Genomic DNA, 19,954 nt, shown 5'->3' with positions numbered 1-19,954 from the left:
AAACTCTTATACAGGCATGCACAACACACTAAAAGTTTATACCACAGAATCCCCTGCATTAAGAACCACTAAAGCAGAGCAATGTCTTCTGTCCCTGATTCAGGAACTGCCCCCGACCCCCACCCCCCGAATCTCAGCATTCTCCCCAATGGACTATTTCAGGGGAATGTATTTCCTAGGCCTAGAATTTCTATTTCCCATCCTTGGCAGGTCCTTTGTGACTATGTACTCAACCCCTATATTGGATGTTTCTCGTACTCCCCAAGATCTGCTTTGTCCCTCTCTGGCCACTTCCCTTGCAGGAGAATGGAACCACAGACCAGAACTCTGCACTTGCTTTATGTCCAAGACACATCCCAGTCACATATGCCTGACCTCCGAGGATACCCAATCACCAAAGTAGTACTCAGTCCAATTTCCCACCTTGGCTCATCATGAGGTTACCTGAGTGCTGTGGGTCTTGCTTGAGCCCTTCCTGTGTTGCTGGCTGATTCTCGGTCATGAGCTTGTAGTCGGCCATGGGTCCATGGCTGTCCCTCCTCACTAAGGCTACTGCAACTTGACAGTGGGGTGCACTTCCTCAGGAGAGGGGTCCAATTTCCCCGTGACAACAAATGGTATCCCGGACCCGCCTCCAAATTGTAAGAAATAAGGCGAGCTCCCAAATTCAGGCGTCCCGGTAGAACACAAAGCATACTCAGGAGCCAGGCAGCAAGGCAATATCTTTACTTTGTGCAGGAGGGTGTGCATGCACATTGTCTGGGAGCATGCGCACACTGAGCAGGTGGTCTGCTCGGCCTTTTAATCCTGACACACGTGACCTGTCCCTCACTCTTGATTGGAGCTCAGGCTCACAGTCTTTCATGATTGGCTAATTCAAAGGGAGGGGTTAGCTTTTGCCATTTCAAGATGGCGGCCCCCAGGGAAGCTACAAGTCATTTGGCCAACATGGTGGCTGCCAAGTCACGCAGTCCAAAATGGTGGCTATCTAAACTGTTCTTTGACAGAAAAGATTAGTTGTTTATTCTCACATGCTCAGGATTGCACCTTCAAATACCAAGGTATTTTCCTAAACATGGTAGCTTACCAAAAATAAAATTTGATGCCAATTAATGCTGGGGGTCTTAATCCAGCATCTTGAAGGGGTTCAGGAATCTGGAGAAGGTGCTGCATGTAAATTAATCAAGAGTCCAGAGATGAAACATAATTTTGGAAGACATTTTGGGGAGCCAGAGCAAACTTAGCTAAAGAAACCAAGTTCTCCTGTCTCTCTGGACCCCTTGCTTTTTATTAACACAATTTATCCTAAGGCAAAGTAGATATACATATCAAAGGGTAAGGTTTGGTATACAGAATCCATTGTCAGATTGGAGAAACTGCCTACAGTTGTTCAGGTGTTTGGCCAGTAGGAGGCAATAACATGTAGATTGAAATGCCCTCAGCTGTCTGGTAGCAAGCAATCATTTATGCATCCTTTTCAGGTTTGGGGAAATGCCCTTAGCCATTTCCAACAGGAAGTAACATATGTGATTCAGCCCTTGCTGAGTCCCCAAGATCCATCAACCTTTTGATGAAACTCTTGCATTTATGACATGCTGGAATTAGCTTCCAGCACCAATTATGAAGATTATACATATTCTTTTCTCCACTCAGTAAGTGTTAGCTAAGGGGGAAAAAATTCATGTACTCAGTGGTTAAAACTGAGGATAAGCTTGCTCATCAGTTTCTCATTAGTTTTTTTTGAGTGATAAACTTCACCTGGATTGAGGGTGCAGCCTCGAGGCAAAAGAAGCCATTCTTCAAACAAACTTTACTAAGTGATACTGATATCAACCTTAAAATTACGACTCACTATCAATTTTACCAATTTTAGGAGTGTGATTAGAATTCAGCATTTTCAGGCTTTCCCCCTCTCTGTCCTCATAGTTTCTTAATACAGATTCTATTAAGTTGGTACAGTTATGTTCTACAGAAATTAAGTTTAAAACATGGGAGCTCATCCCTATAAAATTGAAATCCCAACCATATGTACATAATTTGTTCATTTATTTAAGTTCACATTCTTACTAGTATTTGCAAAGTCCTCTCTATGTACGTGTGTGTATGCGCATATGCGTGTGTGCGTGTGTGTGTGTGTGTGTGTGTGTGTGTGTGTGTGTGTGTGTAGATTTTGAGCTACTCATGGGCCAGGTCTTCCTGGATTGTGTTTTGTCCGCAGTGAGGGTCACACTGCCCTTTGACATCAAATATACATGATTTGTAATTACGGTGACTTTTTCCGTCAGTGACTATGTAGAATGCACCTTCATAAGTGAATATTACAGCAATATGATTTCCATTCACTCCCAAGTATCACAGGACCATAGCTTCTAACAGCCTATCATAGTGTTCTGACCTAACCTTCAAAATGTCAATAAATTGGATTATAATGTAAGCCATTCTAAATGTCTTTGAAAGAAGATAGATGGATGTTATTATGCTGTCATGAATCTGAACCTCTGGGAAGTCTATGTTCAGAAAAACAGGAATTAATGTTTTTGCTTTAGCTGGTAATACTCTATGCTATCTTCATTTGCTATTGGCCAGTAATAATAATTTTACACACTTAAAATGAATGACTTGAGTGTGAAAAGTTAAAAAAATTTCAAAAAACATTTTAAGCTTGAAATGCTCAACCCATCCAGTTTTGTTTTTTTATTTTTGTTTTTTAATCTTTGGCACCTTTGATTCCATAGGTATAGATTATCAGGCTGCTTCCACCACAATGTGAGCACATTTCCATATGGAAGTGTTAATTAATTGCAGAGGTGACTGACTACTGCTGAGCAATTGCATTCAGCAAGGTGAACAAATGGAAAAACAGGGAGGGAGTACTCATTCTTAGAGATGCTCACTGTTGCTTCTCACCCAGATCATTTGTTAATGATCCTGGGAATTCTTTCTGAGCATTTTTTTCCCTCATAAAGAGCCCAAGGCATTCAGCAAACTTAGCCATAAGCATTAAAAAAAATCTAGAAATGGCAATCCCTTAAATTAGCAGAGACTGATGCTCTGTTGCATAAATTTCTATAGGCCACAACACCATTTTCTGAGTACCTGCGTGTATAGGGGGTCCTGTCAAAGTCTCAATGATCCCTCCCTTCTCAGGACCTTATGGGCTCCTGGTGACCATATTTGTACACCTGTGACTTTCCTTCCAGCTCGTACTAAATAATTTTGGGAGAGTTGGCACCTAATCCAAGTTAAACCAAGGAAATACTCTGGGGAATTGTACATTAGGAGCAAATAGATCTCAAGAATGAAATTGTTTCACTAATGTCAGAGATTTCCAGAGGAAGTCGGGCACGTCCTACAGCTCAATTTCCTGGAGCTGCCTTGATTCCCTCCCTTTCTGAGTTATGGTTACTCAGCTTTTCTTGGTATCATAATAGGATTTGGGGCAAGAGAAACTAACTTGTCCAGGATATCATAATTGAAAAAATATCAAGTCATGGACAAGTCTCTAGTGTGATGTATGGTTTCCCAAGATAATACCAAGTAGATTTAGTTTATCTATTGATTGCTGAATGGATTGATCATAACAGATAGCAATAGTAAGTTCAGTTATGCTTTCCAAAAGTTGGGTGTTTTTTTAATTACTCGCAACTGTAGGATCCATGCACATGAGACATTAGTTATTCATTTTACACACAAGGCTTTGTTAGCTTTTCAAATTGCTTTGTGAAAACTCCAGAGCTTCACAATGTGTGAATTAGTGGTTCAGCGTAAGATTTCAAGGCATGTCCTGATTTTGATGTGATGTGGTTAATTAACCAGATGACACCTGTCTGAAAATGAGGTCAATTAAGTGAGATATGCCAACCAGTGGGAGTCAAATGCTATTTTCAAGTATCTCTAAAGCTTGTTAACAGTCCCACAAATAATATTTCATTCTAATTTTGTTAAAATGTTATAATTATTTAAAACTATAATAAAAAAAACAAGTACACTATATAGTGTCCTATATACATTTTAGTGCATTCAAGACCACCACAATATTAACTTATGCAGCCAGGTTAATTTATGCAGAGCATAGAGAATTTTTGCTTTGAAGCAAGTAACGCTTCATTTTTTTTTTATATTTTATTGATATTTTACAGAGAGGAAGGGAGAGGGATAGAGAGCTAGAAACATCGATGAGAGAGAAACATCGATCAGCTGCCTCCTGCACACCTCCCACCAAGGATGTGCCCGCAACCAATGTACATGCCCTTGACCGGAATCGAACCCAGGACCCTTGAGTCCGCAGGCCGACGCTCTATCCACTGAGCCAAACCGGTTTCGGCGTAACGCTTCATTTTAATCCATCAGTAAGCTCCTGCTAGAGATCAACTACCTATGAATGTATCTGAACCATGTAGAAAGGTGTTATTGATCATAGAGGCACACAGGTATGTTTTTTTGTTTGTTTGTTTGTTTTTTTTGTGTGTTTTTTTTTACCCAATTCAGGGTAGCCTATGGTCAGGTAAGATTTTTAGAAACAAACTTTTCACTATTAGGATTTTCTCAATTCTATACTAATAAAATTCAACAGAAAAATATTGCTGCAGAGGGAGATTTAAGGCTCTAATTATAATCCCTGCTTCCAAATTTGTGTGCTCATTAAAATAGATGTCAACATTGAACTTATAAGATAATTTTATATTAAAATACTCTTTTTACTTACTTTATTTCTATTTTATAGATTGAGCTTCTATTTAAGATTTTGTTTCATTAATGTTTTCCTCAAAGGAAATGGTTTGAAAACCACCATGAAGCCAAATTTATCAACCTTGGCACTACTGACATTTTGAAACAGACAATTCTTTACTGTTGGGGGATTTCCTGGTCATTGCAGGATGTTAGGCAGAATCCCTGGCCTCCACAGACTAGCTGCAAGTATCAGGCCTCCACTACCAGCTTGACAATCAAAAATGTCTACAGATGTTGCCGAATGTCACTTGTGGGGTAAAATTATCCACTGGCTAAGTCATGGGATCATGGGACTTGCCACACTTTAGTAATCTATCTATCTATCTATATATATATATTAAAAAAAAACCATGGCCCTAACACCATAATGACCAAAGACCGGCACCGGTGGGTGGGGCCGCACGATTTCATGCACTGGGCTTCTAGTTTATAGATAATTTTCACAATCCTTTTACTCATAAGAAGCTGTTAAACAAATACTATAGTAAGGTAGATAGATAATTTCTAAAACATTTTAAAAATATGTTTTGTGTTGTCTCATTAAGGGTGTTTTAAAATACTTGCAGGCCATAAAAACAAGTTTGTGAAATTGTATTTTCAGAAAACAAAAGATATGCAATATATACATATTTTAAGTAAAAAAATTAATCAATGCATGTAATTATGAGAGCAGGAATTAAGAAAGAATCTAATAAAATCATTTCATGTGCTAAATTCTGGAATATAACTAGTCTTTAAAATTTTTGTAAGACATTTTGAAGATGTTTTATAAATTGAACCTGAATTTTTTATTTTTTTTTGCTTTTGCCTATTGCTCAAATAAATCTGATTACATTGACCAACATCCTGTCTAAGAAAGGCTTCAAAGGGAATGCCCCAATGCTCATCCTGTGAACTCTCATCTTTCATAAGGAAAGCCTGAGAGAAATTGGAAAGGATTAGTGTCTTTCCTAACAGTGTTTTTAAGAAGAAGGTTCCTGTTAGGTTAACACACATGACCAAAACAATAAGTCACCTTGGCAGCCTCAAAAAACATAGGAATGAAGAGTACTTTGTCAAATTTAGATACACTGTTAGTGGGAGCATAAATTGGCACAACCTCTACCAAGGGCAATGTGGCAAAACTTACAATGCATATACCTTTTTCCAACCATTTCCTTTCCAGAAATAGCCAACAGAAAGTAGTGAGACATAGTAGGGTATACCAGTATATTCAACGCATCTTCATTTGTAAAACTAAAAGACAGGAAACAGTGTAAATGTCCATCAAAAGATGACTGGGAATATAAAGTATGGTATTTCCATACAACTGAACATATCACAGTAAAATTTTTAAGACAGCTTATTATTTACTGATATAAAACCAGTTCCAAGATGCATTGTTAATGAAAACAAGAAAGGTTCAGAGCAGGTAGGCAGCTGTCTAAGAAGCTGTCTAAGACTGTCCTATAAGGAGATATAGCTGTGCTTCTATTTGTACATGGAATATTTATGGAAAATTTCCAATGTTGTGGTTCCTGGGGATTAAATTAGCAAGGAAACTTTCTATTATTAAATTTGAATATTTTGAATTCTTTACATTATGATCACACATTACTTTAGTGAGAGAAGACCATGCAATTTTTTCAAAGAAAAGTACTTTCTCAATTCCATAGTAATATGCAATGTTTGTAAGAGTGGATAGCCTAGGAATTTCAGTTACTCTCAGATTCCATAGCCCAGGCAAGTGAAAATGGAGGGATAATGGAAACCAAGGTGAGATATCTAGAGTCAGGGTTTTTGGGTTTGCATAAAAACATAAGCTCAACTGGAGTTGGTGACTATGTGGTATGAACACCAATCCTAAGATAGTGTTTCTTTCCTAGTTATATTGAATATAGGTGGACCAGGGTCTCAGAGATGAATTTGACAAGTCTCTCTAATAGTGGGTAGTGTTAGGCACCGAAAGTTATAGAGGACAGGTTTTGTTGTTGTTGTTTTATTATTAGGTTGTCGCAGGAGATGAAGGTAGTTTTTGATGCATAATGTAGATGACCTACTCATAGGCAGGTCTTGCTGAAGATACTGGCAGAGACATTGCCAGGATGCTATAGGAAGGGCCATGGGATAAAAATAGCTATAATAATGACCAGCATTTGTGGAGCACACCTCTTTTTTAATTCTCACTGCCATTCATCCTATGTAGTAGGTGTTATGATAGATAAGGGGACTGAGGCTCATAGAGCTCAATTAAATAGCTCAGGCTTACAAGACTAGTTAGCAAATTCAATCTGCCTGCCTTCAAAAAATTTAACCGCAAAATTTTTATGCCCACTGGTAACATGATTTCGGGCTGGGAAGCCTGGAAATGGAAGCCATCATCCTTATGATGCTATCTTTCTCTCTCTCATCCTGACAGAATCACAACCACAGCTGCATGTATGATGGATCTACGAAGATATCCTCTGGATGAACAAAACTGCACTCTGGAGATTGAAAGTTGTGAGTTACTTGGACAGGGGAATGGAAAGGGGGGGTGCTTGCTTGACCCAATTAAATTCCACCTCGTGCTGAATAGTTGATCGGATATTTTCAGCTATACTGTGCTGCCAACTTTTTAAGGGTCTCCCACTCTAGTGACATTTCCCCTTATATTGGTGGCTCCAAATTCATTTCATGTTTTTCCCCCTCTTGCTAATGCAGTTTGGGTGTTAGAACACCTTGGGGGAAAGTCTACTTAGTTTAGCAGGACAATTGATAAACTCATGCTATCTCCTTCTCAGAGATAAATTTTTGAACCATGAGGGAAAGTCTACTTAGTTTAGCAGGACAATTGATAAACTCATGCTATCTCCTTCTCGGAGTGGAGTTTTTCCCAAGGTGTTCTAACACCCAAACTGCATTAGCAAGAGGGGGAAAAACATTTTAGTATGTAAAGACTTTAAGAGATTGTTTTTGATTTGATAGTCTCCACCTGGAGGATTGTAAATCGTTGTGTTTTAGAAAAACACGATGGTAGGGTCTTGTGCACTTTCGTCTTTCTTCATAGGAGGAACAAACCTTCATGATGCTGGTGCGTTGGGCCAAAGACTTGCTATGTTTCAGGTCTGATTTTGGTTTGTCTTCTTGGGCAGTTTTCATTGATTGCTTTCTTAACAATTTGAATATTTTAGTCACTGAGACTTAATGTCATTGACTTTGTATCATTGTTTCATAGCCATCAACAAGCAGGCATTTAAGTCCATTTATTGTGAATACCAGGCCTAGGCCATTTCCTGGTTTTAAGGGACACAGAAAGGTGCAGTAGTAAATTCAGAGCATTACAATGCCACCTACTGTAATGTGAGAAATAGACAGATATTTACTTAAATCATCTAAAATTCTTCCCAGATCTAAACATCAAAACAGTAAAAGAAAATGGGAAAAATTCAGATGACCTCATAGTATTATTAAAGAATACCAGTAAATATAGTACTGTACTCCTAATTATCTGATTAGTAAGGAACTAGAGGCCCGGTGCATGAAATTCATGCATTCAGGGGGGTGGGGTCCCTCAGCCTGGCCTGTGCCCTCTCGCAGTCCAGGAGTCCTCAGGGGATGTCTGACTGATGACTCCATGGGGAGCGGGCCTAAGCCAGTAGTCAGACATCCTTAGCGTTGCCACAGAGGTGGGAGAGGCTCCCACCACCGCTGCTGTGCTCACCAGCCGTGAGCCCGGCTTCTGGCTGAGCAGCGCTCCCCCTGTGGGAGAGCACTGACCACCAGGGGGCAGCTCCTGCGTTAAGCAGGATTGGGCCGAACTGACTCTCCAACATCCCCTGAGGGGTCCTGGTTTGCAAGAGGGCACAGGCCAGGCCAAGGGACCCCACTGGTGCACGATCAGGGCCTGGGAGGGACGCAGGAGTTTGGTCAGCTGAGGAGGGACCATGGGAGGGCTCCAGGGCATGTCTGGCCCATCTCGTTCAGTCCCAATCGGCTGGACCCCAGCAGTAAGCTAACCTACCAGTCAGAGCATCTGCCCCCGGTGGTCAGTGCACATCATAGCGACTGGTCGACCGGTGGACTATCTGCCCCCTGGTGATCAGTGCACATCATAGTGAGCATTTGGAAAGCCTTAGCATATCATTAGCATATTACGCTTTGATTGGTTGAACAGGCAACTGGATGATGGGACACTTAGCATATTAAGTTTTTATTAGTATATAGGATTACATTAATTTTCTACTTTTACTGAATACAAACATAGAAATAGATAAATATACTTATGTAGATATAGATTCAGTCATAGATGGTGATATACTACCACTAAATCTCAAATGAATAAGAAAATCCATGAGCTATTCTTTAAGAAATATTCTAATTTTTACAATGCATTATATAAGTAAGTTGGTTGATAGGTGTTACTATGTGAATGTGATGACTTTTGATTTAAATGACAACCAAATTCAAAAGGTAGAAATGAAATATGAACACAATCATTTTTTAATGGCCAGTAATAGTTTATAAATAAGGCAGAACTTGAGCTAAGCAAGTGAACCATTAGCTTTTGGAACTGACATGGAAAGAGGTCATCATGGGTTGCTCATATAGATTGCCTTTTACCCTGGGCATCTCTTCCATGAATTGTGATCTTTTACCTGTACTTCGCTGGACAGCAGTAGGCTACATCCTCTAGAAATTCAAAGACCTTATGGTTTACATCAGTCACCTAAAGAAGTATAGTGAATTTGACAAGTCCTTGAATTTACTATTCGGTGTTGTAAATTATCAAGTGCTAAAATTATCAGGATTTATTGTCTCCTAAAATGCACTTTAATTTTATAATACATATTGAGTTTTTCTATTATTATAAGTTATATTTTTCTTTAAGTAGGCAATTAACTTTATTCATATTTAGGAAATAGATGACTTTGAGGTTCATTTATTATATCATATAATGACCAAAACAAAACTATAGATGAGGAAGAAATAAAGCATAAGTTTCATGTGGCAGGGATGGGGGAAGCACAAACAGACAGATACTCCAAAATAATTATAAAATATGGTGTCAGGCAATAGGTGGTGACTCAGGCATATGGAGTCATTGAGGAAATTCAGTAATATGCCATCAGCTGTCTGGAAAGATGGATGAGGCAGGTCACTGGTATCCTCAAGTCAGCTAATAGGTAGAATTGCAGGCAGATGGTGGCCATCATTCAAGTGACCCAACAGCAGGTCACAGAACTCTAGTCCCTACAGATATTTACCTAAAGCAAAGCAGAAACTGGAGTCTGTAAGAATCTGTATAATGAGGAGTTTATAAAGGCAGGAATTTGGGAGAAAGGGTGAAAAAAAATCCCAGAACTGCCTTGTACTTGCCAGACCAAAGCTAGGCATTAATATAACAGCTCCGTAACATAAATATTTCTACCAACTTTTGAGAGATAATGTATCTGAGGCTTAGAGAAGTGAAATAACTTACCCAAGCCAAGGATAGTGGTGAAGCGGGGCTTCAAACCCAGGTAATCTTACTGTCATAGAATCCTGCAATCAACAGGTGAGCAAGGGAGCGGAACATCAACAGTTAAAAGTACAGCACCTGTTGGAGCCACTCGCAGCTAGGTTGAGGATGCTGAGTCAACCAAAGATTGGTCTATATTTCCTAAAATTATCCCTAAAACAGGTTAAAAGAGAGCCCAGAAGCTGAGGTAGAACTGGCTTCTAGGTCAAAGGTCAAATGATTGCAACTGCAGAGAGGGTAGTCTGTGGATGCAGGAAGCCAGATAGTCCTTGATTCCATTCATGTTAACCAAAAAAAAAAAAAAAAAAAAAAAGCATGTAAAGGCCTCAAATGACAACATTGTTTAGCTTTAATATTTTAGTTAAAATGTATCCCTTCTTAACAATAGATAAATCAATGTAAAGAGATCTTAAGTATTAAAAGGAATAACTCCAAGCAACGAAGTTACATATGGCAATACTATGGAGTTCAAATGAGCTTTGCTTGTTCCCTGCCTAAGTACATAATCAATATGTTGTTAAGTACTAATAAATACAGAATCTGTTATTCATCTTTTTTTTAACTCTTCATGAAGAAACATGTGTTGCATTATTTGCTGAAATAGCTCTCCCTGAATTTATGAAGCCTATAACTGAATTTTAAAGTGATTACAAATGAGAGGCTGTCGTGTGTGTTGGGAAATACGAACGATAAAGTAGACATTCCACCAAAGTAAAGTTGAACCGATTATACTTTTGCGAACAATAGAGTAGAAACGTTACCTACCGTACAAAATGCACTAGTTTGTATTCTCTTCCATCACAATCCCAAGGATGGGGCAATGTTTTGCTTGGTTAGGTCTTTTGAGAAAAATTAAAGATGTTTTGCTTTTTTTTAATGTCATCTAATCAAGTAAAATTGGAAAGGTTATAAAGCCTTGTTAAATTGAAATTTTAGTTGAACTTGGAGCAGGTCAATAGCTTTCTAGCCCTGGGACGCTATAAAAACAGTTAATGGCACATAGAAAAATTGATCAAGAAATTTAGTACTAAGAGGATTTGGAATTTGAAATCAATAAAGCTAACATGTAAAGGTTTGATAGCCAGGAGCTGCATGTAAATATAGAAGGACTTGGGATAACAATCATGGAGGATTCAGGTGCCTTTTCCAATTCTCTGCAGCAACAATGGAGGAAGATATTGACCCTGATCCCATCCTCTCAGTACAAGAAGATCGTGTCACTTGTCACTATACCCCAAAGCAGTAGAAGCCATCTCAGGCCTGAAATCTCTTAGTGGGCTCACCCATCTTGTTCTAAACTTCCTTGTATCTTCGCCATTCTAAGCTAGCCCTCCGTATTGCAGAGGAAGAGGTGCTCCTACTTCTTTTATAGCCTGACCTTGCCCCTGTGCTCAGGATTCCATCTGTCTTCCTCCTCTGAGAATTTATTTTTTTTCAAGTTCACACACACTCCACCCCCTGATCACTTAGATCCTCAATCTCACCCTCTGGCTAGCCCTTTATTCAGAGCCTAAAAACAAGTTCAAACTCTTCTCATTACCAAACACTTCTTCTACTCTCCCCCTGCAGCTCCCCTTAAGCTTTTCGTAATTACTCTCCTTTCCTTCAAGCTACTTGGGATAACGGTCTGTATCTGTTTTCCAGTGCCTCCCCTTCCTCTCAGCCCACTGTAATTTGGAACCAGTCTACCCAACTCTCACCTCCACTGGTACTGTTCTCAGAAAGGTCACCTCTCTTTACATACCATCTTTATTCCAACGGTCCCCAAATATATACCTCCAGCTCAGTTATCTTCTAAGCCCCAGACGAGGTACATAGCACTCTTCTTGGCATGTCTATTTTTATGTTTCAAAGGCATCTTAATTTGCTCAAAAGTTTATCATTTTTCCCTCCCAAATGAGTTTTATTCCCAGTCTCCTTAACCTCAGTATCCAATCAGAATCCGTGGACTAATTGTTGACATCTCCCTTATACTCCTCCATTCCAATCTATTGTCAAATACCATTCGTTCTACCTGCAAGATAAAATGAATGGCTGAATTGCATTTATCCATCATGGTTCTTTTGCCTTTTCTGGTCTCATCCTTCAGTTCTCCCCTACGATGACACCTCCAATAAGGCTTTCCTGAGAATCCAATCTAAATTACGAACCTGAGTTATTATCTCCAAATTCTGTTAGCTTACCATGTAGCATTTAGTAGCATTTATATTCTTGTGTGTTTATTTTTTCTTCCTTCTGTGGATTATAATAAAACCCAGAAAAAAAGATCATTACTTTGTTCATAAGAATAATTATAACTTAGGGTAGTACTTAATAATAAATAGTTTTGCAGTGACTTTATGCTAAATTTCTTAGCTCCAAACTTCTCAAGTCTTTTAAGTCTAGAAGATGGATGTCTGGTTTTCATGTTCTCAGATAAGATTTAAGGCATGGGTTCTTTTACTTGCCATAAAATAGTCTTTCATTTGTACAATTTTGTATTTGTGCTTTAAGATTATCTCAGAATTTAAGATTATAAATGTGTCAACCGAGAGCCAGATATGGGAACATTTAGGAATTTTGATGTGCTGATAAATTTGATAAATCCCTATGAATTTTTGTTTAATTTTTTAAAAATATATCTTTATTGTTGAAAGTATTACAGATGTCCCCTCTCCTCCCTCCCCCGCCCCATTGACCCACTCTGCCCTGCTACTGCCCCCACCCCAGGCCTTCACCACACTAATTTTTGTTTCATTTGAGCCATTGACTGTCTATATGCCTCCTACCTGAACCACAACCAATTTATCAAACAAAGGTAACATTTAGTGATACCTGGTTATTTTTATATTTGTATCTTGTTTTTTAAAAATGATTTGGAAACTTTTAACTTAGGCATTGTCTTAATGTGTTCAATTTAGTGAATCATCCACTCAATCTATCTTTTAGTCTCAGAATATTGTCATTGTGTTGATTTCAATGTTTTCATGTTCACAAAAATAGTAGTAATAAGAAAAATGTGTCTACCTAAATACAGTGGCATAACTTAACTATGGAAAATTTCCTGTGAAAATGTGATTTTTGCAGTTGAAATGCTGAGTTCTATTTATAATAATGTGTTACATTAACACTTGGAAATAAGATCAAAGTAAGTGTAATGTCCAAATATGTGGCAGGAGTAGTTCTACAAAAGTCTGCCCTTATAAAGCCACGTGTGGAGAACGGTGTCCAGTTCTTAATGCTGCATTAAAGTAATTTCCTTTAGAGGAGGATACCGAGCTATCTTGGGGAAAAATTTATGGAGGAATAATAGCCATTGCTGAATGCTTTAAATGCTATAACAAAAAAGAAAAATCTTAGGTTTGGTGTTGGCCAGTGTATTAGGATTTTCCAGAGAAACATAACCAGTAGGAGATATATATAGATATAGATATAGATATAGATATAGATATAGATATAGATATAGATATAGATATAGATATAGATATAGATATATGGAGAGCAAGAGAGAGAGAGAGAGAGAGAGAGAGAGAGAGAGAGAGAGAGAGAGAGAGTTTTTATAAAGAATTTGCTCATGTAATTATAGAGACTGATAAGTCCCAAATCTGCACAGTAAGTTGGCAAACTAGAGCGCTGACAATGCAGGTCCAGTTTGAAGGCTTTAGACCCAGGAAGGACCCATGTTTCCATTTGAGTCTGAAGCAGGAAAAAGCTGATTGTCCCAGTTCAAAGAAAGGCAGGCAGAAGGGATTCTCTCTTACTCTGAAGGTCATTCTTTCTGTTTTATTCAAGCCTTCAACTAATTGGATGAGGCTGCCCACATTAGGGAGGGCAATCTACTTTACACAGTCTACTATCTTATTATTTAAAGGCTAATCCCTTCCAAAAGCACCCTCCCAGGAGCAGGAAGAAGAATGTTGGATCCAATATCGAGGCACTTTGTGGCTCACTCGAATTGATACATAAAAGTATCCCACTCAATACTAGATTTGAACCCGTTCAATTCAATTTAGTTCAACTAGCATTTCTCACCTGGTAACTACATGTTCTCTGTATGCTAAGTGCTGGTGTCACAGCAGCAGCTGAGCGGACAGGTGGGCAGAAGTTACAGGAAGGTAGATGTTGAATTTAAGAAAAATACTTTCCAGTGAACCAAGGTACACATTCACGAAATCAGTCCCTTTTTAAGAAAGACTTCCCTTCTCAGAAACACTTCAACTAATTGGAAATGGCCACCTACCAGCATTAATGTAGAAGATATTCCTCATTGAGATGCCTGTTAATTATATAACCTTAAAGATCTCTTTCAGCCCCAAAGTCTAAAACTCTGGGAGTTTATTTAATTTAGTTGCATTGCCAGTTAGTTACTTTATGTGCTTGCCTAAAATAATGGTTCTAAAGTAATCCTGATTTATAAAGGATATTAGAATATAGCAAAAATGTTATGAATACATGAACATATACTCACAAGAAAATATGAAATATAGGACAATTACCAGCAAAGCCTTTGAATCATTCTTACTTTATTGCTGCCTGCCAAATCATTAATTCTGATCTGAAGTAATTTAAAAATAGCATCTACAACATGCTGCACACTTTCTATTCATGGATGCTAAACACCAAAAATAACAGAAGTAAATTGAACTTCATGAATGATTCATGGCTTTCCTTGCTTTATGTCTCCATTGTCAAGGAAATTAGCAGCATTGGATATCTCCTTAGATAAATTTGATTTTGCCATATTCAGTAGAATACTTAATGAAAATGAGTATTTCACATTTATGTTTATAGAAATGTTAATGAATTTTAGAGCCTGTAGCTTTTTTGATGAGCAGAGGAGTGGGTGTAGGGAAGGAGGAAATATTTTCTGAATTAATTTATTCCTTTTTCTAGACTGCTTCTTTGAAACTGTAAAAAAACACTCTTTCTGAAAAGTCTCTGATCTTTTTAAGTTATAAAATAAAAGCCAGTGAAGGAATGGAGTTCCTTTTATGAAAATTAGTTTTGCAATCAACTTGACTATAAAGTTAGCCTCATAGCTGTTCACTTCAGTCCTATTACAGTTTAAGTTTATTTTCCATGCCTGGGTAAGTGGCTGTGTAGATTGATGAGGATATCTCAGATTTACAGATTTGGATTTCTGAAAATTTCTTCTCTCCCTGCTGCTCTGATGAATGGCCATTTTGCTGCTAACTTTTTAAGAGGAAGTCAGAACAAAGCTATTACTTTACATAAAGGTTTTAATATTAACCAAACACATAAAGAGACATTTTATAATGGAATTTTAATTTTTAAGAACTAGACACTCTTTGTTAAACTGATGGCTTTGTTTCACTTTGGGGGTCAAAACTTGATAATAATGACAGCTAATATTTATTGATTATATATTACTAGAGGCCTGGTGCATGAAATTCATGCACTGCGGGGTTGGGCGGGGTGCAGCGTCCCTCAGCCCGGCCTGCGCCCTCTCGTAGTCCGGGACCCCTCGCTCCTTACTGCCGCTCTGCTCCTTACCACTCAGTTTGCTGCTCCTTACCGCTGCCGTGGAAGCGGGAGAGACTCCCGCACGACTGCTGTGCTCGCCAGCCGTGAGCCTGACTTCTAGCTGAGCAGCGCTCCCCCTGTGGGAGCACACTGACCACCAGGAGGTTGAGCATCTGCCCCCTGGTGGTCAGTGCACATCATAGCAACTGATTGTTCTGGTCGTTCTGCCATAATGGTCTCTTAGGCTTTTATTATATAGATTATATAGATGGGCCAGACACTTAACAAGGATTTCCCATTGAATCTTCCCCAAAACTCTATTTTACATAGGAAATCAAAGCACCAACGTAATAGTAATTTCTTCAAGTCACAAAACTAGTGGCCCAAATGGGATTTGAACTCAAGCAATCTGACTTGAAAGTCTAAGATTTAGCCCATGTAGGAAAAGCCTATTAAGAAAACTTCTCCGTAGTGTCTTCATAAAACCCTTCTCTCCATCTTTCCCACTGTGTATGCGTTGTGTGATTATGAAAAGATCTCACCTGAGAACAAAGCAGGTTTTAATTGGTCCTTCTCTCAATTCAGTTTCTACAGGAGCATTTATTTTCTGACATTCTTGCCAACTAAACTGAACATTGATATAATTTAAGGATAACCATTATTTTACCAGGTCACTTCTACTTGCAACAGATCACACAATGGTCAGAAATCCTTTCTCTTCTAGATGTTTACAGATACTACTTCCCACATGATTTTAGGATTGTGCTAGGCCTGACTGACTGCAGTGGTGCTGTAGTTTCAAAATCCATTCATTTCTCTTACTTTTATTTCATAGACATCTATAATCTTGGAAATGGACATATTCTCATGAGGGGTCTTGACTTGGATTGTTCTGTGAACCACATTCATAAAGGAACCATGTGAGAATATATGTGTTAGTTTTCATTTAGGTATCAATTTCAGCATTTAAATTTCATTATTCTTCTCTTTCAGATCAAAAATTTTTAAAGGGGGCTTTTATAAAATATTGATACCATGATCCCACCCTGGACCAAAAAGAGAATTTGTGTAAGGTGCCCTTAAAAGCATTCTTTAAGCTTTCCAGGTGATTTCAATATGCAGCCAAGTTTGACAGACACTGCTTGAAGGCTGTCATGCTTTGAATTCTTGCTCCTCTCTTTTTCTGATAGACCCAGTTCTCTAAATGGGAAGCAGAATGGAAACAGAAATAAGAGAAGAAAGTATAGCAGAGAACAGAAAATAGCATGATTTTCAAAGAAAGAAATCACTGAAATGATCAAAGGAGGACATTTAAACTACTCTTTCTTTTATCCTTCCTGACAGAAGGCTCCATTTTTTTTCTTTCTATTTAAAAGTGCGAGCCTGGAAATAACTAAGCAGACCAGTAGACCCTGCTTTTCATTGGCACTGAGTGCTTCAACCAGATATTCAGATCCCTGTAGTAATTGCTCAAGTTGTTATAAGACACCACTCTATTTTAAAAGCCCCAGTATGAATACCACGTATTAATAGAAACACAATGAATGAAACATTAATTTGTATGATGATGCTGTCCATAGAAAATGGAGTTTTTCACTTTAGAGAGAGAGAGGACATCAAATGCTTTTAGTCACATTCTCTATCATGTTAACTAAAGAAAAAGGCTAGTTAAAATTTACATTTGGATGAGTGCATAGCAACAGACTTTTCAGGAATAGTTTAATCGAGCTGAAATTAAGCACAGTTTATTTGTTTCACCCATAAAAAACAATATAATCATAATTTCTATAATCATTCTTATCTCCCCACACTCTGTCCCATAAACATGTACTAGACTTATTTGATTGCGTAAAAGGGCAGATTGTCACAGAGCTCTCATTCAATGTCTGCACTGATTCTAAGCAGATTGTATTATTAGTACTTAGATTCTGTAGATCTACAATTCAGACAAAAAATGTCACTGAATCGAGCCAAAGGGTTGCCTGCTCTTACCTTAGAAACTGTCAGCATAGAAACCCATCACTTGTCTGAAGTGCTCCCTGTGGTGCTTGTCAAATGTTCATGTGCTTAAAGGGATCTTATGAAAATGCATTCTGGTTTAATGAGCTGGGGCTGGGGCCCGAGAATAGGCATTTCTAACGTGTTACCTGACAATACCTATGCCATTGGTTCATGAACCACCTGAGTAGTAAGAATCTGGGGTAAGTAAAAGAAAGAAAAGAAAAGAAAAAAAGCCTGTCTCACCTATGCTGCTCAATCTACCCAGCCTGTTTGCTTCCTACTGAGATTTAAATAATTAGCTAAAAGCCTTTGTCTCACTGGTTGTAGGAGTTTGGAGTTTTAAATTACCTGAGGCAGAAAAGTCATTTTCAGGTGACCTGAATGACTCCAAAACACTGGAATTTGAAAAGCTTTAGATTCTGTAAAATACCTGGGTGTGTCACTTCTGCACCTTATCATTTTATATGTGGAATATTCCAGATGCAGTATGTCATTAGTACTCTGAAGTCCACATTAAAGATAATACTTGGGTGAATATATGTGGAAAGGATTTAATTTTAATAAAGGAAAAAATAATGTAAAGTATTCTAATGATGATACTTGACTCTATGTCCATTAATGAGAGATTTTTAGTGGAGGGGGCATGTTGCTCCACCCCAACTAGCTAGCTATCTGGGATTTAATGAATCATTCGGAAGAATGCGGGTTTCCCAGACTTTAACTATTTTGATGTGAATCTTCCTCAATAGAGAATTCTAAAAACCATTTATTCTTTTTTAATGATTCAGGATTATGAGCATTATTCATCTAGCTTCATCTCAAGCAAAAGCAGATGTAAGGGATTTATACTGTGATCCCCATGGTGACCTTAAGTCCTGCCTTTTTGTGAGTGTCTTTCTAGACGGAGTGATGAAGGCTCCTATCTACATAAATAATGTGTCAACCAAAAATGTCCATCTCTAGTCTATTAGGCATACTTAGAACTCAAGGCAGAGGTGTGTTCCTGGCATAGTTTTCATTTTAAGTAATCTCATATCTTCTTTAAGGACCAGTGTTAGCTCTATCATAAATCGTTAGCTTCAAGGTCTCAGCCATTGTCCAGATCCTCAGTGTTCACCTCCTCATCACATTCTTCATCCTGACTGCCATGGTGAGGGCTCGCAAGTCACCTGCCCTCACTCAGTACCCATTCCTGAGTTATAAGGGTTTGCTACATATCATAGCCCCCTCTTACTGTTCCTGCCATTATTTTATCTCTTCCTCTTTAAATCTGTACATAATACCTATGCCAAAACAGTACCTTGTTCTTTTAGAGGGAAGATATTTTACACAATTGTCATCTGCTATTAGGTTGGAAATATTAAGAAGTGTCCCCCCCAAGAAATGAGAAATGATACTCTTCCTATTGTCCTCTGTATTATTTACTTCAGACCTTTTATCTAGTAACATAATCAAAAGGTCAATCCTGATTTGCTGAATTTCCAGTTTCCTGGCCAGTTTAATAAAAATAAATTTTCTTCCTATGTTGCATGAAGAAAAGTATCCTTCTGCTACTGTGACTTCTGATCATAGTTACTCTTCTTAAAATTTTACTTTGAAGAGAATTTCATTCGTAAACAATATTAAAAATTCTATCTTTTGTTCCATTTGGGGCTGAAAAATAATAATAATAATAATAAAATGATGGTGATGGTAATAATAATAATAGAAATGCTAGGATATAAGTAGCAATGCTGAGCCAAACCATGCTGAGATAGGCTGTCTCAGATATTATGTTCATTGCCAAAATTTAGGCCATGGAAAAGCCTATCCATCCAGGTCAGGGGAACCTCACCTGGTTCAAGGTGAGTTATATGTTGAATATATATGGAGGTATGAATGCATGCAGAAAGTTCAACACATGACAAAGATGGCACAGAACACCAGCTCTGAGTCATATATCAACTCAACAGAATTCACATGGGAAACATCTTTTTGTGTGTTTTTTTTCTCAGATACAGTCAAGATCTAATTTTTTAAGTAAGATGAAATGGAGGAAATGAACATTTCAGGAAAAGAAATCAAGTAATTGAAATCTGGTGTATAGAAAAATAATCTATATGCATATTGGATTCACAAAGAATTAGGACAGGAGCATGTAGGTGGACAGAAGCTAAAAGGAGTTAACCTTGGATTGGCAGATGACAGCAGTTAAGATGATATGAGATTCAAAGTTAGAGGTTTTTAGAAAGAAGGGAGAGAGAATAGTCTAGATTGAAGGAACAATGAGAAGCACAGAGT

General features: G+C 38.1%; 1 protein-coding gene across 1 annotated transcript in view; it reads left to right on the top strand.

Annotated features, from left to right (window-relative positions):
- The window catches only part of GABRB1 (gamma-aminobutyric acid type A receptor subunit beta1), a 378,953-nt gene that overhangs the window by 283,058 nt on the left and 75,941 nt on the right, over window positions 1-19,954 (top strand). The window contains exon 5 of the mRNA XM_080663833.1: window positions 7,130-7,212. Coding sequence (XP_080519959.1) covers window positions 7,130-7,212 — 83 coding nt within the window. The remainder of the gene's footprint in view (window positions 1-7,129; window positions 7,213-19,954) is intronic.

Source organism: Plecotus auritus, assembly GCF_963455305.1.
Source record: "Plecotus auritus genome assembly, chromosome: 1".
Lineage (NCBI taxonomy): Eukaryota > Metazoa > Chordata > Mammalia > Chiroptera > Vespertilionidae > Plecotus > Plecotus auritus.
Note: the sequence above shows the minus strand (reverse complement) of the source record. Positions and strands in the feature narration are given on the sequence as shown.